Source organism: Gopherus flavomarginatus, chromosome 3, assembly GCF_025201925.1.
Source record: "Gopherus flavomarginatus isolate rGopFla2 chromosome 3, rGopFla2.mat.asm, whole genome shotgun sequence".
Lineage (NCBI taxonomy): Eukaryota > Metazoa > Chordata > Testudines > Testudinidae > Gopherus > Gopherus flavomarginatus.
In genome coordinates this window covers 182,660,877-182,683,591 of record NC_066619.1, presented here as the reverse complement: position 1 = coordinate 182,683,591, position 22,715 = coordinate 182,660,877, and the positions used below count along the sequence as shown (strand labels likewise).

Genomic DNA, 22,715 nt, shown 5'->3' with positions numbered 1-22,715 from the left:
GAAAATGCATCCAAATAAAAAAACAACTTAAGAGAGAATTTCTGCTGTTCAGTGCGTATTAGTCTGCAGTTTTGATCTTGTTCCCTGTTAGTGCCCCTCAAAGCGACAATATGGCTGCTTCCTCCCTAAATATTTCTTGCCATCCATTTATTTGGAGAGACTTTTTTTCAAGTTTGGTGATTGTAGTCCTGTTACACTAGATCCAGTGATTGGAAGCTTGGTTTCTTTATCGCATTGAAGCTCTCCTTTTTAGGAATTTATAGCCATAATCAATTACAAATTTTAAAATTTGGCCTGGCTGAGGCAGGCAAAAAAATTTCTGTGAAATTTAAATGGAAATTGTCACTAATTTTGTTCCATGGCATTTTCCTGAAAATTTCATTTTCTTTGCAATTTTTAATGCTCCAAAATTCCCGATTTTATTTTTCTCAGCATAGCTTGCAAAATTCACTTCTAAATGAAAATATGATTTTACACATTCAAATTGTCATGCCTAAGTATTATGGCTGGCTTGTGGTCTGAAGATGGGGAGGGATAGAACAACATAGGCTGATTTTCCACCAACTTTCATCTTATGAGGTCGGAGGCATAAAGGTTACTATAACTTGTTTTATTGTGCTGCAGCAGATGAAATGTCCCATTTCCACCATATGCTCAAAGAATTATCTATGCACTTACTAAAACGGAAGTGAGGTTTTTTTTAAAAAAAATAATTTAGTATTAACATAGACTACACACACAATATAACCTGGTCTCACCACAATCCAGCTATCTGTAAAAGCATGCTAGAAATCAGATTCTGCATAGCTAAACAACTTATGAAAGAATGCTAAAAGTCAGTCTCATTATACCCCAAATCAATATAAATCTAGTGATGTGAGAACAGCAAAAGGTTCACAATTGGATGGTTTATGCAAGTCTGTGAAGGCCTTCACCACTGATTGGTTCTCATTTTGACTGGTTATGAGAGAATATATGCAGTGCAAATACACCTATGCTCCTTCTTTGTATGAGTTGGTTCTGTATTCCAGGAGAGCAACTGATAGTTGTGGTGTCATGGCAACTGGCTTGATTTCATTGACCTTCATCAATTTAAAAAAGTATACATTTGATGTCACTTGTACTGAATGCCCTATAATTTGATATTGTAGAACTATCTCACTTTTTCACTACATTTCTACAGGTTACCTTCAATCAATAAGAGATCCTATCTGGGGTAGACTTTAGAACACATTGGATAGGTAAAGGCGCTAAGATGAAGGCCTACTAACTTAGGTTGCTCATGGAGTGCAATTATCTTTCAAATGCCATGTTGCTAATGTTTATATTGAATGTATCCTTTCTTTGTAAGGCAAAAAATAAAAGCCAGATGTGTTTATTGACAAAATTAACATGACCCCATTGATAGCAAACCAGAAAATGAGGGTTTTTTTTTGTGAGTTGTTCTAAAACCATTGCATGACATCTTACTCTAGCCTAGTTTTAAGAGTCTTGAAAAGATCCCTGTATACCAAATTTTATGATTTCCTGGATGTTTGAACCCAGGCAGTTTGTGTTTACTGGAGTTGATCTGAATACAAGCTCTATAATGTAATTTTAGTCATGCTGAGTAGCCTGGAGTTGAAATTTGGGGCCAGGAATTTATAAAGCAATAAGCAGCTGAAAAGTCAGGGGAAATATGTAGTCTTCCTGCTGGGCTCACCTTAAAAAATATTACCAACATACACCTCTACCTCGATAAAACACGACCCGATATAACACCAGTTCAGATATAATGTGATAAAGCAGCGCTCCGGGGGGCAGGGCTGCATGCTCCAACGGATCAAAGCAAGTTCAATATAACGTGGTTTCACCTATAACGCGTTAAGATTTTTTGGCTCCCTAGGACAGCGTTATATCGGAGTAGTGGTGTACGTTTCCGGTTGTGCACCATATGCAGTGGTCTGTGCTTGATCTGTGATGAGAACAACATTCTGAATGATTTTTTTTTTTTAAAAGGTCACATTGAAACAGAACTATACTTCCATGTTTTTCTTTGGTCTTTGTAAAACATAGTACTTAAAAGAATTATTGCGTTCCAGTGATCTGCAGTAATTTTGTTAAATAACGATCTGAAAATATCAATATTTGTGATTGTTATATATAGCAGAATGTCCTTATTCTGCCTGCAATTCCTATGCGACTTGTACTCTTTTGAAGAAGTCAAACATTTACACTTGCTCATTCAAGAGACTCTCTAAAGGATTAATACAAGAGCATCCTGGATTCAGCTGTCAAATTCAACTCAGCAACAGCTGCACCTTGCAATTTATTATTGAAGAGTTAAAGGGGTGAAAAAAATGTAGGGTAGATAACCAAGTAGTTAGAAATCATTTGGAGAAAATGTTTGAGTTGTATTTTTTTAAGTATCAGAGGGGTAGCTGTGTTAGTCCAGATCTGTAAAAAGCAATAAAGAGTCCTGTGGCACCTTACAGACTAACCAGGGCCACCCAGAGGATTCAGGGGACCTGGGGCAAAGCAATTTTGGGGGCCCCTTCCATAAAAAAAATGGCAATACTATAGAATACTATATTCTCATGGGGACCCCTGTGAGGCCTGAGGCAAATTGCCCCACTTGCTCCCACTCCCCTGCCTCTGGGCAGCCCTGAGACTAACAGACGTATTGGAGTATAAGCTTTTGTGGGTGAATACCCACTTCGTCAGACGCATGTGGTGGAAATTTCTAGACTGATTCTTGCCTGCATATTTATACCTGCCTCTGGAAATTTCCACCACATGCATCTGACGAAGTGGGTATTCACCCACGAAAGCTTATGCTCCAATACGTCTGTTAGCCTATAAGGTGTCACAGGACTCTTTATCACATTTTCTCTAAGGTCATCAGTCTCTTGGACTAACTGCATGTCATACTGTTTAGATGCAACTAATTTTTGATGATGATCTGTGAAAGAGAGCTTTGGCCTCATAATTTTTAGGGCCACCCAAATGCCCTGATGCAATGTATATTTTCACATGCTGAAGTCCATCTATTTTATTTAGAATATAATCCAAAGCATGGCAATTTTAAACTTTGCTTTATTTGCCCAAAGGGAAAATAAAGGCAGAACAGAATACTCTTTGGGCATCATATTATTTTACATAACTTTTTACCTCAGGAGGCTACTTTAATGTTACCCCCAGTATTTGTTTTCTGCAGGCTATGTGGGAGGAGGTAGGTGTTCTCTTGCATACATTTTCTCATTTTCCCAAAACCAAGCAAGGGGCTTTTCATTTTGAGTAATGTTGGAATATGGCAAATGCTGTTTTAGTATTGATTTTTGGCAAACATTAGTGTAGAGAGGACTGGTAGGACTTAGTCCTTTCCAAATTTCCTGACAAACCATGAAGAAATGTTGGTCAGGATAATATCGCACATAATACACTTATAGCAATGAACATTATATAATTTAGGTTTGGCTTCTGTCTATCTGCCAAGATAATGCTGTAAATTAAATATGAGAGGAGCAGACACATGCTAAAATCAGTCTTTTTATGGGAGCTACTGCTTATGTTTATTTATATTAGAGAATGAAATGAGCTTTTGTTTCTGCTACTTACTCTCAACACTGTTGCACTGACAAATTGGTTACAGTTTTAAGACCTGACTTTCATTGACCTCAGTGGGCTTTGGATCAGACCGCTAATGTTTCTGTTCAAGGTATGAAAAGTTAAAAGTTTGTAATTAATCTTTGGTAGAATTATATCATCTTTCCTGCTAATCAGAAATGTGAGCTAGAATGGGAGAAGTCCCTTTTATACACAGTGCAACAGCTCACAATATTTCTGAGATTTCATAAAGAAAAAATCTTGAACCGAAGCTTGTTATATTTTCTTGGTCAGAAGATTAATGCTTGCAATGTTAGTGAAATGGGATTCAGCAATGCAGTGTGAAGTTCTTCTATGACATGATGGAATGTTCTTCTGATGCTTTTATTCTTTAGAGAATTTTTACATTTAAGGCATCTTCTAAAATGCTTTACTTTTAATGGCTCTGTAGGCAGCTTTGTTTACTCCTCTTTCTAGAAATATTCTTTGTCTAACTATTTCCCCTGCCATTCTCACAGTCATGCACGTAAATGTATGTGCCTGTATTTAAAATCACCACCACATCCAAGCTCAAACATTGGAAATAGAGTTTCCAGTTGTTTTTCCCTTACCCTGATTTTAATTTCAATTTTCAAATTTTGGCATAAATTTTGAATCTTATAGAAATGCTTTTTTATGGTCATCCTAATTTGACCAGTAGTAATTTTTCTTATCACAATTTTTCATCAGTTATTTAGTATAGATTCATGTATTATATTAAGTGCTTGGTTTAAGCTTGATTTTTATCACCCTTACTCACTTTAGCCCTAGTCAAAGATATTTACTTCAGTGGTCTTTGGAACAGGCCCATTGAGTAGCACCTTGCTACACATTTAGTCTAGTGACTCCTGTGGGACTACTCTTGGAGGAGGTATGGCTTGTGGTGAGTGAAGAATCAAGCCCTTAATTATTAAACTTCTTTAAAATATTAAATGTTTTAAAAATGGCTTTAAAAATCCAGAGTTGATTGAATTAAGTGTTAGTACTCCAGTTTAAACTTTTGTTATAGTAGATCATACAGTACATTTAAGTGGATCCTTATACATAGGGCACTTATTCACGGCCATGAAAAATGCGTCATGGACTGTGACATCTGGTCTTTTCTGTGCTTTTATCCTGTACTACACAGACCAGTGTTTCTCAAACTGGGGGTCCTGACTCAAAAAGGGGCAATGGGTGGAGGGTTGTTTTCAAGGTTATTTTAGGGGGATTACAGTATTGCCACCCTTATGTCTGGGCTGCCTTCAGAGCTGGGCGGCCAGGGGGTGGTGGCTGTTGGCCAGGCACTCAGCTCTGAAGCCAGCAGCATCACAGAAGTAAAGGTGGCAATACCATACTATGCCACCCTTGCTTCTGCACTGCAGCCTTCAGAGCTGGTTGGCCGGAGAGTGGCAGCTGCTGACTGAGGGCCCAGCTCTGAAGGCAGCAGCGCAGAAGTAAGGGTGGCAATACCATACTATGCCCTCTTTATTTCTGCTGGCAGCGGCCCTGCTTTCAGAGCTGGGCTTCTGGCCACCAGCAGCCGCTCTCTGGCCACCCAGCTCTGAAGGCAGAACCGTGGCCAGCAGCAGTGCAGAAGTAAGGTTAGCAGTACTGCAATCCTCCAGCCTTTTACAATAGCCTTGCAACCCCCCCACAACTCCTTTTTGGGTCAGGACCTCTACAATTACAACACTGAAACTTTAGACTTAAATATCAGAAATCATGAAATTTGCGATTTTTAAAATCCTATGACCGTGAAATTGACCAAAATGGACTGTGAATTTAGTAGAGCCCTACTTATACATCCTTATCTTTCTCTGGAGAAAGATCAGCAAGATATTAATAGAAATCTGAGAATTTTCTTTTAGAGACATGAAATTGATCACATAAGTCTGTTATTTCATTTATTATAAAATAAATTTGACTGAATTAACGCAGTAATGTATTTGACACCACTGTGTTCAAGCTCAGATAGATATTTTCCAGACATTAATATGAAAAGTGTGCTATCATCCACTGCACACTGCAGATATCTTCGTGCATTTTATATATCTAATTATTTATAATGCTCTACTAGGATATTACCTTACTGCCGCTGATGCTAGAACATCAGGCTCCACCTGTCTGCAGATTTGCCCTTCTGTTTAGAGGGCTGCTGGCGGGGAGGATGGGGACCATGTCCTCTCTCTCAGTTAAATTAAATCCATTCTACTCATTCATGGAAAAACTTTTCAATCAGAGGACTGATTTTACAAAAATAATTTGATTGCAGTGTAATGGTAAAAGGATATGTTTTTTGGCCCAAATATTGAGTTCCATTTCCAGCTCTGACACTGATGTTCAGTGTGACCTCAGGCACATCATTTAACTTTTCAGGGCCTCATTTTATCCATGGATAATATTGTAGATGCCTGAATATTTATTTACCTCACAGGGGTCTTGTGAGGTTTTAAAACACTTCAAGTTTGACCTTGTTAGGAAACCATTTTAAAAACCATTTCAGCTGAAATAATTGCCAACTCTGTGCCTGGATATACTGTTGTTTGAATGGTTTTTAAAATCCTTTCTTGGACTACGAGGCTGATCTTGGATCACTTGCTGATTTTCAGGAATTGTACTTAAAACTGGGCATATCATTTTGCTGGACACAGACTAGACCCATTATTACCAAGTCGGAAAATATAATTTCAAATATATGTAATGATTTATGCAGTCCGGCATCCGCATCCTGTTTACTGGCAAGGTAGGGAACATGAACATACTGCCACTAGCAATATAAATGTTGTCTTCTTTTAAATAGATTTTCTGCAGTCTTTTATGAATGGTCACTATTTAGATATATATTTGGGGGTGTGGAGAATAGGTAATACTGCGCTGTTACTCTTTGCAAAAGGCTCCCTCGAACACATCCAGCCTGAGTCTGTGATACATGTGAGTTTCCCTGGTTAAATATTCTTTCCTTCCATCGGTTTCATACAATTTCCTGTTGACAATAGTAGTGGCAGGCAGATTCTCCTGCAGCCTCTAGTTGTGGGGTGGTTGGACATATAGGAAGCACATCACTTCTGGTCATAGATTCCAATGCCAGAAGGGACCATTTTGATCATCTGATCTCTTGTATAACAAGGGGTATAGAACTTCTCCAAAATAATTCTTAGAGCCGATCTTTTAGAAAAACTTCCAGTCCATGACCCTTGGTAAATTGTTCCAGGGGTTAATTATCCTCACTATTTAAAAAAAAAAAATTATGCCTTATTTCCAGTCTGATTTTGTCTAGCTTCAACTTCCAGCCATTGGATCATGTTGTACCTTTCTCTGATAGATTGAAGAGCCCTCTATTAAATATTTGTTCTCCATGTAGATACTTATAGACTGTAATCAAGCCATCCCTTGATCCTTAAAGTCTTGTGTGGGAGTGTGTCACCATTGGTGGGTGGATGGGGATAGGGGCCTTTGGAGCCAGGAAACCCTAGTTTATGTAGAAAGGGTTGGGGTAGGGTAGTGAGTATCTCTTAGCTGAGGGGATTATAAGTGGAAGCCATTTTCCCCAGGGTGGTGGTGGGGAGAGGGCAAGTGTAGGCTCCATTTTCCATTCCAGTATTGGCTCCTGAGGCTCTAGTGCCTGCATGCCAGGCCTCAGTCTGAGGGAGAGAGAGGCAAGCTGCTGTGTCTTCAGGACTGTTGCCCAACTGGTGCTTGGCACCATCTCTTGTCTTCCTTTGTCACTTGCACAGCTGGAGCAGCTGCTATGGTGTGGGTGAGATACTGAAATTACATAGTACATTTCTTATGCTTTCCTAATGGCACTGGTGGGATATGAAGGAGGGGAAACCCCTTTGCTACAGTGGCTGCAGCTGTGGCAATTATGAGCACATCTGCAATACAGCAGCTGTCTGGGTGGCAGCCATCTTAGTGCTATCGCCTTGGATGGCTGAACAGTTTTATCAGCACATCTGAACATAGGATTTTAGCACACATCTATGAGATGTGTTTTTGAATGTCTCCTACTCCCCCAAATGTAACTTATTCCTGTGCTCCATGGTCACACCACTAGGCATGGGGGCCAGCCAGAGGATTTTAGGGAAATGATTCTTGGAGGTATACCCCAAACTTAATTACTGACGTTTACATTGTCTGCATTTAGGTTCCCCATGCCTCAAACTGTAGAACTGGAGTCCAACTGTTTGTTCCTAGTGATTGATTTGTACTAGTTTACAGTTTTAGGGCTATCTTGGCAAGGATAGGAGCTGGAGGCATTCTTTTATAAATAAAAGTTGTTTTCTTTCATGAGGCTTAGAGGCTAGCTAGCTCTGTTAAGAAAGGGCTCATATGAGCCCCTGCTGGCTCATCAGTGAGAACAGGGCATCCGTAAATGTCTCTAATCCAGTGCAGTGTAACATACAATGTTTTGAATATATTTTTCTTGACTTTTCCTCTGTTTCACATCTGTATATTTAATGCAACATTATGTCTTTATGACTTTATGAGGTGAAAAAAGCAATAGAAAATCAAACACATGTCTTCAAGGGTTTTATGGGATTGTTTTGGTCAATAGTTTCCTTATGTGTTAAATCCTTGATGCACATTTGACATCTCTTCCTGCGTTGGTAGGCACTGAGAGCGCCCAACTGAGATGACTGTAAAACTGAGATGAATATAAATTCTTCCAATATAATTTGAGGATTAAGCAAATGAAAAAATAGATTAAAAGGAAGGTAGAAGAACATATGGATTTTATAGAATGAACTTGATTGTTTCTATTTTGCAGCTCAAGTCAAGATCTGATGAAAACCTTTCTAGGACCAGCTTGGTGGGCCTCCCTGACTCCCACTCTTGATAGTTATTGCCAAGTCCCAAAGCCATTAGCTTGTCTTTAATTGCTCAAAGATGTAAATCTGTGCTGTTAAACATTTTCATACAGAGATTGTGTTCTGTAGCTTACATATTTAGAACAGTGTGGGCATAGCAATGAACTATCGCGGTGCTCACTTATGGCTTTCAGGTCTTTTTAGGCTGTGAGTACAACATAAACTTGTGCTATTGTGGAAACACAGAGTTTACCTGTAAAGTGTGACTATGTGAATTCCATCTATATTCTTAATCCAAACAGACATATTTTGTCACCAACCCCCAGATGTGTTTTTAGAATGAGGAGTGAAGAATAGTTTAGCCTGTTGAAACTGCAAGTGGAAACATAAGTATTTGCATTCTGCCAACCTGAGTTGGAATGTGGACAGAACATCAGGGATGCTTATGGAAAAAAATGCTATGGAATCTTCAGTGATTTCTAGCAGTACGTGGCTTTGTAGGACAAGAACATTTCATGCACTAAACCTTCTGTGTGGTTCTCCCATCCATATACTGACCAGGCCTGACCTGAGAAAATCAGACAAGATGGCCTGCTTACAGATCAATAAACCTTGGTAGAGAGGTTGATTTTCCCATCACTGACATTTTAAGGTGGAATGAGTATGTTGTGCAACTGATAAATGAGTGATCTTGTGCAGGTAAAATGTACCTTTTGTGAGCCACTGCAGTCTTTTGAAGTAGCCCCTTCACTTAATGACTCATTTCCTTTGCACTCTAATTAAATAACTTAGAGCCTTTCCCTTGCATATTACATTAATTTAATTTTTATCATATCCTCCACAGCTCAGGTGAACGTTCAGCCAGGTATAATTTAAGATTGAACAGTGATCATTTGGGGCCACATGTTTATACTTGGTGTCAAGATTAGTATAAAAAACAAAGCTTAAGGAAGTGAAGGGACTCAGAGGAAATGCACAGTATGTTTGTACATGGGCCTTGACAAAGGAAAAGTCCCTGGAAATGATAAAAGACAAACATATAATTGGAGGATTTAATGAGAGATGTGTTACAGGAAGAATATGACTTTTATTCAAATACTTTTCATAAGTTGGTGGGAGAGATGAGATTCAGGGGGATAGAAGGCTGCAGCTCAAAGGTGGGAAGTATTTGGAGATGCAAAACTAGACAGAGCTAGAGAGGTGGATTTGGGATGCTATGGGTAGGATGGGATCACCTAGAGAGAGAATGTAATGGGAGAACAACAAGGGAACCTAGAGTGATGGCAGCTATGAGAAGAGGGGAGGATGAAGAGCTACTAAGGGAAGAACAATATGGCAAAAGGAGAAATAGGAGGAACAAAAGCTCAGGGAGAAGGAGAATGAGATCATTAGTGCTGAAGGCAGCTCACCAGTGAAGGGATGCGAGAACAGAGATATGTTCTCTTAGGTTCTTAGAAAAGAGATGATATTGGTGGCCTTGGTGAGGTAAGTGACAGTGGAATAGACAGGTTAGAAGCTACATCAGAGAGGATGAAGGAATGAGTTAGAGGAGGCAGTCTGCTCAGATGTCTCAGAGAATAAGGGGAAGAGAGAGATAGGGTAGATTAGATTAGGAGGAAAAAATCAGGATACACAACAGGTGTATTTTGTAAGTGGATAGGAAGGAGCCAGAGAGAAGTGAGCAGACAAAATAAATTGGTAGGGAGGGGATGAGTGGGACAAGAGACAGGAGGAGAGGCCAAAAATCTAAGAGACAGTAGGAGTGAAATCTTGGCATCAGAGATACGTGAGGGACAATGTTCCCTCTAATTTTCCCCACACGTGTGGAATGAATTTTGTTATATGCACCAATATGGAGGTGACATGTCACACATACCTCCATATTGGTGCACATAACAAAATTCATATGGTGGGAGTGGGGCTGAGGGGTTAAGAGTGTGGGAGGGGGCTCAGGGCTGGGGCAATAGGTTGGGGTATGGGCTCTGGGATAGGGCCAGGGATGGGAGGTTTGAGGCACAGGCTCCCCCGGGGCTAAGGCGGGGAGAGAGGACTTCCCCCCAGCCCTCTGTTCCTGCAGGAGCACCTGGGCTAGGGTGAGAGGCGCCTCTCCTTGCCTCAGCAGCTCCAGGACTGTGGCTGTGGGGTAGGTGCCTCTCCCCCTGGCCGCGGCAGGTCTGGGGCTTGTGGGGAGAAATGCCTCTCCCCGCTGTGGCAGGTCCGGGACTCGGGGAGACATATCTCTCCCTGCCGCAGCCCTGAGCACCTGCGCAGCACTTAATAGGCTGCTGCGTAGCTACGCAACATAGAGGGAACATAGATGAGGGAGGTGAATGAAGGTGGAGTGAGAGAGGAGGAGGATGTAGTAGCAAGGGAGGAAGAGGAACGTGCCCTCTTGATTGTATGAGTTTTTGTTTTCTGAAACATTTGGTAAGCTCCTAAGCAAAGAAGGAATACAAGGAAGTATGTTTGTGGAGAGTCAGAGAGAGGAGGCAGATGGGCATCAGTCAGGAAAGAGAGAGGTCGAGTTCAGTAAGGAAGAGATTGAGAAAAGAGAGAGTAAACATAGTGGAAGAAGCTGACACGGTTGCTGGAGTTCTGAGTAGTGTATCCACCGTGAGATATTATTAGCAGATGATGCATCATGTGCCTGAAGGCAGAAAAAAATGTTTGCCAATATCTAAGCATATGGGCTGAACGCAGGATTCACCTGCCAAACACCAGGTGGACTGGACACTTTCAATGTCTTTGTTCTGTATCTAAAACATACAACAAACATTAATCTAGCACTTTGTTTTTTTCTTTACATATAAGATTCAATCTTTCCCCTTTCTCTGAGATACTGTTTCTGGTGTTCATTTGTTCAATGATTTTTAATATTTCAGGTTCGAGGGAGTAAAGGCGAGGTCCTTTATGTTCTGGATGCTAGCAATCCACGATATTCTAACTGGCTGCGTTTTGTCCATGAGGCACCATCACAGGCACAAAAGAACCTGGCTGCCATCCAGGTACATTTGTTGAATTCTTACCATTCACTTCATGTTAATCTGTTTAAGGTTTGTGATTATATATCTATCTGAATCAGGGCTAATTATTTAGGGGTTTATCCTGTATTCCTCACACCAAACTCCCACGAAAGTCTTTAGGAATGCTCAGAGAAAACAGAATTTAAAAATAATTTTCAAGCAAATAGTCAAAGATATAAAAACAAACAAAAGATACTTGAAATATTCCAGTTGAAGCGTTAAGAGATTTAATGAGTTTGCAGGAATAACAGAAGGTAGTAATTGATTAGTCATTGCAGAAGACCTAAATGATTATTTTTTTCACTCTTCGTCACAGATGTTAGCTATATACCTACTCTTTTCAGGTAATAAAGATGAGGCACTGCCAAAAATGTAGGGATCAAAAGAGGGAGGTGCAACTTAAATATATTGTGTAGCACAGCGTTTCTCAAACTGGGTTCCTGGGGGTCCACAAGCTCCGCTACTCAACCCCTCCCCTCCCTTCATCCCTCAACTTCTCCCCCTCCCTTCCTCCCAGTACCTCCTGCATGCTGTGGAACAGTTCCCCGGCATGCAGGAGGCGCTAGGAGGGAGGGGAAGGAGCGGGGATGGGGCATGCTTGGGGGAGGGGGAAGAATCATGTCCAGTGCTGCTGGCCCCACTGATCAACTCCTCCCATCCCTTCCAGTGCCTCCGGCGGGGAACCAGCAGCATGCAGGAGGCATAGGAGGGAAGTGGAAGAGCGCTTGGGGGTGGAGGCAGAAAGAGGTGGGGAAGAGGAGAGGCAGGGGTGGAGCTGGGTGGGAAGAAGTGGGGTGGGGGCAAGGCCTTGGGGGAAGGGGTGGAGTGGAGGTGGGGCCTGGGACTGAGTGGGGGACTTGGGATTCATGAAACAATTTAAAATCAAAATGGGGGTCCTTAGGTTGCTACAGTTTGAGAACCACTGGCGTAGCGTGCAAGTTGTGTGCTGTGCCCACATGGATTCAATTGGCTAGAGTGGGGCTATGTGTGGGCCTAGCAATCCAGCTGTATGTTGCAGAACTGAATAAAAAGTCACAAGGTATAGATGATTTAATACAAGAGTTCTTAAATAATTTAGGAATAAAGTGCCCGAGCTGCTTATGAAACTATGCAATCTCATTAAAATCATCTACTGTTATTAAAATCAGGTGGGTGAATGGGCAACATAATGGCAACTAAGAGTCGGAGAGGATGGCTCACTCCTGGAGTATCAGCAGGACCCAGGTGGATCCATCCCCAGAGGAGCCCAGGGCAGTGCAGCACGGAGTGGACTGTGGATCCTTGCCCTCCCTCCCCATTGCCCAGTGACTCTTGGTGCCGCAAGCAGGGCCGGCCTTAGGATTTATGGTGCCCTAGGCGAGATTATTAAACTGGTGCCCCTTGGCCTGACTGCTCTTAGCAACACAAACATAAGCTTATAGTATTGGAAAACTTGCCACATTCACATTATTAAAACCAGTTTAACTTAATTGAGCACACTGTAATGCTGATGGACTAGCACTAAAGAAGCAGCACTATAGAAAAAATTCTGATATGACAGAATGATGCAAATAATATATTTTTAATTTATCAAAATTTTATTGGAAATTTATATGAAGAGGTATTGAAACAAAGATTTGTTTTTAATTAAAAGCAATCTTTCTGGCTTTTTTGGCTGCAAAATCAGTAATAATGTCATCGTATGACAAAGACAAAGTCGTGTCTTGTTCGATCGCAAGAACAGCAAGACCCGTCAAGTGTTCCTGACTCATTGCAGAGCGGAGATAGTTTTTAATGAGCTTTTGTTTTGAGAAACTCCGTTCTCCTGATGCTACTGTTACAGGAATTGTCAGTAGAATACGAGTGGCAATGTACACATTAGGATATATGTCAACAGGTTTGCGGGTATGAATAAACTGTACAATGTCCATCACTGATTTTGCATGTGGCAACATTGATGACAGTGTACTCAATTCTTCGTACAGTTCAAGTCCATTTAAATCAAAACTATCACCATGCTTCATGAGGCTCTCTAGATTCTTGCACTTTGTCATTAGTTGCTCTTGTTTTCCTATTTCGTTGAATTTAGTTATGTCATACAAAAATCCAAACTGTTCATGGTGTACTTGCAAGGTATTAAACCTTTCATCAGCAGCAGATACTGCTTTATCCATCACAACATTAAAAAATCCAACCTCAAATTTCTTTTCTGGATCATCTATGGGCATGATCTGCTGTACAGATTCTTCACAAAGAAGTGTCCCTGGCCTTTTTAACTCATATTAACTATGTATTTACTTTATGAAAGTTGGAGAAAACATTGTGAAAACGTAAAACATTGGCTGCCCAACTTCTGGGCTGGCAAAAGTTATACTGACTCACAAGGGGAAAAAAAAAGCAGGAGAATCTTAGTACAATGTATGGTCACTCTATACCAGGGGTCGGCAACCTTTCAGAAGTGGTGTGCCAAGTTCACTGTAATTTAAGGTTTCTCGTGCCAGTAATACATTTTAATGTTTGTAGAAGGTTTCTCTCTATGTCTATATTATATAAATAAACTATTGTTATTATCTGAAGTCTTGGCCACTGGTCCTGCTCAGGCCACTGCCAGCTGAGTAAATGAAACCCCAAACCGGCAGCGGGCTGGTGGCTGGAACCCTAGACAAGGATCCCAGGCCCTGCTCAGCCCGCTGCTGGTCTGGGGTTCTGACCACCAACTCCTGCCAGCCAGGATCCCGGCCGCCAACCCCCCCACCCTCAGCCCGCTACCAGCCTGGGATTCTGCTCACCCAGGCTGGCAGGAGGCAGAGTGGGGCTGGCAGCTGAGCTCCTGACTGGCAAGGGGCCGGCAGCCGGAACCCCAGAGTAGCAGTAGGCTGAGTGCTGCTGGCACCCCAGACTGGCAACAGACTGAGCCACTCAACCCCCCACCCGGCCCTGCTCAGCCCGCCACCAGCCCACTCAGCCCGCTGCCGGCTGAGTGAATGGAACCCCAGGCTGACAGCAGGTTGAGTGGTTCAGCTGGCCTGCTCAGCCCACTGCCAGCCTGGGGTTCCTTGGGGGTCCCCAGGCCAGCAGCAGGTGCTGAGTGGGGCCGATGGCTGGTATTCCAGCTGGCAATAGGGCAGCAGCCGGAATCCCAGAGCAGTGATGAACTGAGCCGCTCAACCTGCTGCTGCATACCATCAAAAATCAGCTCACCTGCCACCTTTGACACGTGTGCTGTAGGTTGCCGACCCCTGCTTTATATACTAGTAAGGAGATGAGCATATTACAGTTGTTGGAGGGCTCTTATCAGGAGTAACAGGCTATAGGAAAGTCAGTCAACATTTTTTGTTTCTCTGAAGAAAACTGACCCACTCCCTGCCTCAAACCAAACCTGTCACTAATAATTGTCAACAACTTAATTTTCTGTTTTTGGCTAAGATATTGATTTTTTAAAAAAAATATACTGAAACTGGATTCAGGATTGTTAGCAGGAATTTTTGGCAAACGAAGTTGTTAAATGACATCTAAATGGCAGCACAGTACTGCTTTCATGCGTGGCTCACCCCCCAGCCTGCTGGTCCAACAGCTGCAGTAGAGGAGGAGATAGGTGGAAAACTGCAGGACCCCAAAATCCACCTCTTGGGGTGCAGAGTGGCAACAGCAGCAGCAAACCCTCAGGTCCAATCACACGCCAATGGGCACTGCCGCCAGCCCAACAGACCATGGTGAAGTTAGCACAGCATCTGATCTCAGGGACGGGGCACCCATGGAGCCACAGCAGCTCATCTTGCCCTGTGCAGCTCCCCCCGGATGAAATGGATCGCTGGCAGCTGCCAGCCCAGGGGAGAGGCGCTCCCCAGCTAGGGTGGCGAGATCCAGATGTCCTGATTTTATAGGGCCAGTCCCGATATTTGGGGCTTCGTCTTATATAGGCACCAATTATCCCCACCTAGAATGACCAGACAGAAAGTGTGTAAAATCAGGACAGGGATGGGTGGGGGTGGGGGGGTAAAAGGAGCCTATACAAGAAAAAGACCCCAAAATTGGGACTGTTCCTATAAAATAGGGATATCTGATCACTGTACCCCAATCCCCTATCCTGATTTTTCACACATCTGGCTAATCCCAACCCAGCCCTGTGTGACATTCCAGTCCTGGCTCGCTGCCCAGGAAGTGAGTTACTTTCACTTTCATTCCTCAGCCCCACCATCACCTCACTCAACCCAGCCCTGACGGAGGGGAGGGAGGAGGGAGAGAGGGGTGTCACAGAGCCTGCCTTACCTCACCTCAGCCGGGGGGGGGAAGAGTCACACTCACAGGTGAGCTCCTTTCCCAACCCCCACCCCCTCCCCTTCCCAGAGACCCCAGCAGCCAATCCCATTCCTCAGACTGTGCTGCATTCGGCTCTCTCTAGGACCCAGCAGCCCTGCTTCTACACTGTCTGGGCTGCCTGCAGAGTGGTGCCCCCAGGCAGTGTGAGGCCCTACGCTGCTGCCTATTCTGCCTATGCCTAAGGACGGCCCTGGCCGCAAGCTCCAGAGGATTTAAAATATATGGGGCTGCAACCAGCTGAGTGTCCAGGCCAGGGCTGGACAGCAGTGGGGTCAACATGCTGGGAACCCCCAGTGATCAGGGAAGGAAGGAGGGGGAGAGCAGCAGATTGCTAGTGGGATAAGGCAAGGCTGAGTGGGGCAGGGTGGGGCTGCTTGTCCCTGTCCTCCCCCGAATCATTGAGACTGCCTGCCCAGTCTCCATCTGTTGCCCTGCCCTGACTCAGATACCTAGCCAGCACCGTGCCCCTCCTCGTGCCCTCTTGATAACCTTGTCATGCTCCCCCGGGGGGGGGGGGGGGGGACGTTCCGCAGTTCGAAAACAAATGCATTAGAAGGACTAGTTTGAACAACTCATGGCCTTTGCTGGATTCTAAATTAACTCGAGCCACTCAGCAGAAAAAGAGGGGCATCCCTGAATGGACATTTTAATTGAGCTGGCTGCAGTATACAATGTTTAAATAAACCAACTGCACAAACAAAACACCCTAAGAAAGTGTTAGGTTGTATAAATAATTGAATAGAAAATAATACTGAAAATATTATACAATTTGCAAACTGTATAGCCTTGAATATTGGATTTCGTTTTGGTCTCTGTGTCAAAACCAGGGAGAAATGGAAGGAGTTGAAAGATGGGTGACAAGAATGGTTAGAGGCATGGAAAGACTCCCATATTAGGAGATATTGTAAAGATTGGGAGTGTTTAAGTTAGTGAGAAAACAGAGTGGACATGATAGAGGTATAGGAAATAATGCAAGGTAAACTGGGCGCTCCTGTTTCCAAGTTGCCTTATAAGTCTTTGGGCATCATCAGTAATGGTATAATAAAAATCCCAGATGTTTTACTGATTTGTTGTACCCTAAGGCCCCAGTACTGCACTTCATATATGTGCTTAACGTTACACAGTGTGAGTAGTTGAAGGGACTACTCTCAGTGCATGAAGTTCAGTGCATAAGTCTTTGCAGCATTGGAGCCTTCTTTAATATATAGGATGCCAAAGGTCTGACATTCAGTGTAATTCATGAGAACCAACCCATACGCCTTTAATATGGAAATGTTTTGGTAGGCTAATGTTTTTACTGTTATGCAAATTTTGGGCCAATTTCTGTAGATACTCCAGGCACTGGATCAATGGGAGTTCTGTTTGTGGAATGGCTCGAGTAATGGAACCCTTATTTATTATTAAAGCTAAATACAATATCTCTCTGTATAGCCGTTGTGACAGACTGACAATTTCCTGCAGTATCCTGAATGGACTTTATTGAATTAAGTTAAACCTTATTGAATTAGTCTTTGGAGTTCATTGTACTAAAAATGTAATTATGTATGTGTTGTTGTACAATTGTATGTATTTCCATGGTGAGGGTAAATAGGAAAACAGCAGGGGGTCATTAGGCAAATTGACTCATGTTGTTACATCTCCATAGAAGCCATCCCCGGGAAAGGTATGCATCTACTTGTTCAAACTGGATTCTCCCGGGACCCACTGACAAAGAAGGTTTTTGGTTGAGTAGCCTGGTTTTTAAACTGGCTAAGGGCTTTCTTCCTGATGTAGTAAATGGACAGTTGGACTGAGCCTGCCAGAATTCATGTTAGGGTTAAGGTTAATTCTGGTAAGCTTGTTAGCATGTGTGGAGGTTTATTATTTTTTAATATTTTTTTTTCTGTAATGTTTTTAAGCTAAAGAATAAAGTAGGCTTGCATAGGAAGTCTGTATGGTACTTGCAGCAACTATAATTATTATCCATCTCTAAAGAGAAAGCAAGCAGGTGTCCTGGGGCAATCTATTTTTGCTGGGAAGTACACAGTGAAGCCAGGGAACTGTGCAGCTTGGAAGCACCCCTGTCAGAAGAGGGGGAGATGTGGGTCTCCAGTCAGAAAGGCAACGGTCAGGGAATTGAAAACCCTGAGCGTGAGTGCCCTTGCTGAACCACTGAGGGGAAATACAGATGTGGTTTCCCTGAACTGTGGTGGCCTTCATAAAGATACCGCAATGATACTCTGTTAGACCATGTTTTGCAATCATTGCAAATAGGACATTTCTTACTTTACATCAGCAGAGAGAATTTAACTTTGATATCAACTCCAGTTACTTAGCTGCTGCTGCTACTATTACTGAAACTTTTTACTGAAGTTACATTGCTGAAAAAGCAGTAAAACAATTAAAACATTAAAATGATTCATAATAAAGATTATCTATATCACACACAAGAGAATCCTAATCTTAATAGTTCAATTGAATAAAGTGGAATATGTTGTCATAATTATATAGAGTACAGGGCTAATTTTCTAATTAACAAGAGAAAATGGGCTTTTTAAATTCAGATGGGGTTCCAGACCTCTTGTTCTAACTGGCACATTGTAATTACCCTCGTGAAACATAGAAATTCTCATAATGTTAACCTCTCAAGACATTTTTATTGTATGAGAAGGAGGAGTTCTTGTGGAGTTTGTTGGGATTATAAAGCTACTACTGGATTTTAATTTTGTCTTTCTAACCCATTGTTCAGTTTTCAGATTGTGCTATGGGTAAATGCTCTAATGATGATTTTTCGTTACCTCAGACTATATAGTTAGGAATAAAGATTTGTTGCTGGTACTTACGATGAGCTATAAAATATAAGAATACTGGTAATTAGAGAGCAAATATGTCTTAGGACAGAATGCTCTCTTGGTATCACGACTGCTATAAGCTTATCCTAACTTTGATTGCAAAGGATACTTTACAGTAGCTTTTTTTGAAGTCAATTACAATATCCCACATGAATTACCAGAAATGCAAACAGATGCTAAATTGCAGCTCCCTTCACTGGCAAAGCTTGTCTTTTCAATTTTCACAGAATATAGGTGGAACTTCTTGATCTAGACTGTGGAAAAACCACAGAACCAGATTCTGTCATGATAATTATTGCAGAGTAGTATCATATAAGGCCTTACTCAATATAAAGGTGACAGAATGAGCCTGATAGTTAATTCAGTGTTTGTAGAGCAATTCATGGTCTTGGAATTAAAAGGGGATGAACTCTGTATATGTGCCCCACACACAAATAAGATGAACCACTTCACTGAGTGAACTGGAATACATACAGAAGAATATCTCACCCTGAGATGATTCTGTTGAAGGATCACTCTTAAGAGCACTGATGTCTAGGTTTTAAGATTTGTACAACGTGCTTCCTTTTGTGCATATAAAGGGAATTTACTGGCCTGAAGATGCACTTTTTGAAGTAAGCTGGTTGTGCTATGTCCCTGATTTGCTAGCTCGGGTAAAAGCTGTTTCTGGTATTGCTGGAGTTTAGGATTCTGTAATAAAATAGGATGCTTAGATACTCTTTTGAGTCCAACAACCAGAAAATATTTCTAAATAGTTGTTTAATAACTAATTCTGGCATGTGAGCACCAGGAACAGACTGAAAGGTTGGGGTGTACTTCTGGATATACCAATTTTCATTTCAGTGTACTCTACAAATCTGAATTGAATTGTGGGAGGCTTTTTCTCACCTATTCCATTAAAGGAGCTTGTGACAGAGGAAATGTTGTCTGTTCCATTACCCTGAACCCAAAGAGGAAAAATTCAACACAGAAAAATCTCAATAGACAATTGAGTTACAACATTTATCCTCTGTTAGTATACATCTATAGAGCCATTACTCATGGATTGCATTTATCTGGGCAAATCTTCATCAGTGTCATCAACAGTAACACCTGATGGTGTGAACTGGAATCTAGGCCATGCCTTGCAACTGACACACGTGACTTGTGAAATCCAAACAATCCATTGTATTTGTCATGATCAAAAGCAAAGGGCTGCTATTAAATATCTTATAGGAGCTCTTTAAAAACAAATTAGTCTGGAATAGTATTGTATTTTCAATATTCTTAATGCTGTGCACATACATTGATCTGCTTGCTAATTGTCATTTTGTGAAATGATCTCTGCTGTAGACTACTGTGCAGCAAAAGCCACTTGGTTGTTAATGTCAAAACTATTTTATAAATAGAATCATAGCCAACCAGAGCTTTAAATTCAGATACTTTGTTCATTAACAACCAGACATTGTGGTGGTCTGGACTAACTCAGCAGACTATGAGTTAGAATAATGAAATGGCAAAGGTTAATGTGAAAGGAGGTATTTACTGTGAAGCAGCAGAGTGGTTTAAAGTCATACTTAACAAATGTAATACTGGAAGATTAGTATTTGAGAATCAGTCAACACTGTAATAAATATAGTGCAACTGGACTATCTCAGTCTAACAGGCGAGAGTGAAGCCAGGGGGTGGAGGGAAAACACAAGGAAAGCAAGGACAAACTGGTAAGCTTCTTAATAAATTTACATATTACAGGACAGTTTATTGAAAGTCTGAAATCTACTAGTGTCTTAACTACAAAGACAAGATTAACTTGTTATGCAAAGTAAGTAGTAAAATTAACACAGTGTTAACACCCTGGATGCTCAGAGGACAGAATTAAAATGGCTGCTTGATGCTTTCTTCTTCTTCTTCTTCTTCTTTTAGGAAAAAAGACTGAATTATTTAATTCCAAGATCATACACATTTATCAAGTTGTTGAATACACAGCGTGTTTAGTGCTTTTCAGATATTCTGTTATTTACAAAAACGAGCTAACAAAGCGGGCAGCTTTAGAAGAGTGAAGTAGCTATTTTTCTCCAACAGGTTTTTTAAACTATAGCTGCATTATCAATGTAGTCTGATGTCAATAGGAGTTTGGGTTAAACTTGATGAATATGAGCCTGAGAAACAGTAAAGCCGCTTAGCAGCACTGTGGCTGTTAGAGAAGTCTTAAGGTGAGTGTCAATTTAATTTATGTTGACTTTAAGACCCCTTTTTACTGCCAGAGTGATGCAAAGGGGGTATTAGTATAAATGAGAATCAGGCCCCACATTATTACTCTATGGCTTTCAAAAGCCTGTCGGTGGTTATTTGTTGGTCAGTCTAGCTGCTGTTAATAGTTTTGTTTGCTGAGGCATAGTGTTACAGTGTTACAAGGTAGAAATTAAAAAAATAACTTTTGCAATCAATACTACATTTACCACAGTAATTTCCTCTCAACTATTTGGAAAAACTGTTGCCATCTGGGTGGTACTTTATGATAAATGCTGACTTTTTAATGGTGATTCTCTTGGTCTAGTTATGGGAGTAATTTTGAAATGGGAGTGGAGGGGGGGGAGAAGGTAATATTTACCCTTTGGAATTAAAGCCCTGTTGCACAAGAACGCTTAAGCATATGTGTAACTAAGAACATGGGCAAGTAAATGGGACTTCTCTTATGTCTTGTGTATTGTCTTTGCTTCTCGGGAGTCAAGTCCTTGATAGACTGTAACACATTTTGTCAGCCAAAGAATCAAGATGACCTAATCTTTCCTTCTGTAGCTTCAAATGTGGTTCCGGTTCATATAAGGCTTTATAGAACTGCCTCTGATGTTGGTGGGAGTCTTTCCATTGTTTTCAGTAGGGACTGGATCCAACCTAAAGGCTCAATCCTGCAAAATCCTGAGTATCTCCTGGAGGTGCCATTCCCCAGTGTGCTGAGCTCCTGTAATGTCCATTGACTTGAATGGGAACTGGGGCACTCAGCATTTCCAGGAGATGCTCAGCACCTTGCAGGATTGAGCTTGTGAAGATCTAATTCTCTTTAAGGCTTGTTAAAGTGTTGATTTTGATGGTTTCTTGTGGCAGTGAATGTTTTAGGTTTGAACTCTGTATTGTGTTGCAGCGTCCCTGTACTTTTTATGTCTTAATAAGTCAGCCTTTCTTATTAAGTTAAATAAAATAATCTTTTAATCAGTGATGAATCCAAACTGGAACAGCAAACTTTGAGGGGAGCTAATCTTCATGACTTTGGATCATCTGTATTTTTTTGGTTTAAAAAAAAAATAATTACATACTCTCTTCTTTCAAGGAGGAAAAAGTAGGTCAGATCACCCATGGCAAATCCTGGGAATAGAGACTGGCATTAGCATTAATGTTTGCTTTATTATTGGAATGTTAGTCAACATACTTTGAAATATAGACTGCAAAAAGAAGCATAATCTCACCAAATCCATGTTAGGGAATGCCTGGCATACCTGATGTGAACATGGATATGACTTTAAAGAGTGGGTGCAATTATGAATGAGGGATTCCAAAGCTAGGTAGAGAAGAGGGACTTCAAACCAGCCACCCAGAAATCTGAAGGCAAATAGTGTCTCTGAGGAGATGAAGCATGGCACCTTGCATGGTCATCAGACATGTAGATGGAGCCTGGGCCTTTTGGTTCTTAAAGCATGAACCTCTGCTGCCTGAGCAAAAGACTTTAGTTAGTCAAGGCTTTAGCAAGTTCATCAGCCTCTACAGGTGTCCTAGTTATCGCTAGAGGGGGAAAGAGTTCCACTTGGAGTGGGTGTAGGTTAGCCAGCCTGTTAGAATGCTATGGGAGAGACCCTACCTGAGAGTGAAGACGGGGATGTATAGAGCAAGTTGGAAAATGGATTTTAATTTCCACATAAAATTTAGAGTAAAAAATCAAAACCCAAAATATTTGGACCAAAAATTGAATTAGTTTGATTCAGAAATGCCATTGTGGTGCATGCTGGGAGTTGGGGTTCCTTGTGCTCCCAGTCTTATCTATGGATCAGACTTCCTGGTTGGACCACACTTCGCAGAGTCACCACGGCTCCCCTCTTGGGTAGAGGAGGCCATGCATCATGACAGTCACATAGCAATGTCTTAAACTATGTGTTAGCTCCAAAAGTGCTGTCCAT

General features: G+C 41.6%; 1 protein-coding gene across 13 annotated transcripts in view; it reads left to right on the top strand.

Annotated features, from left to right (window-relative positions):
* Window positions 1–22,715, top strand: part of PRDM5 (PR/SET domain 5) — a 144,100-nt gene that overhangs the window by 16,133 nt on the left and 105,252 nt on the right. For 11 of the 13 annotated variants that reach the window (XM_050946428.1, XM_050946432.1, XM_050946435.1 and 8 more), the window contains one exon: window positions 11,297–11,419. In XM_050946428.1, coding sequence (XP_050802385.1) covers window positions 11,297–11,419 — 123 coding nt within the window. Of the gene's footprint in view, window positions 1–11,296; window positions 11,420–20,303; window positions 20,369–20,684; window positions 20,760–22,715 lie in introns of those variants that run through there. The other 2 variants (XM_050946438.1, XM_050946439.1) reach the window with 2 other exon arrangements.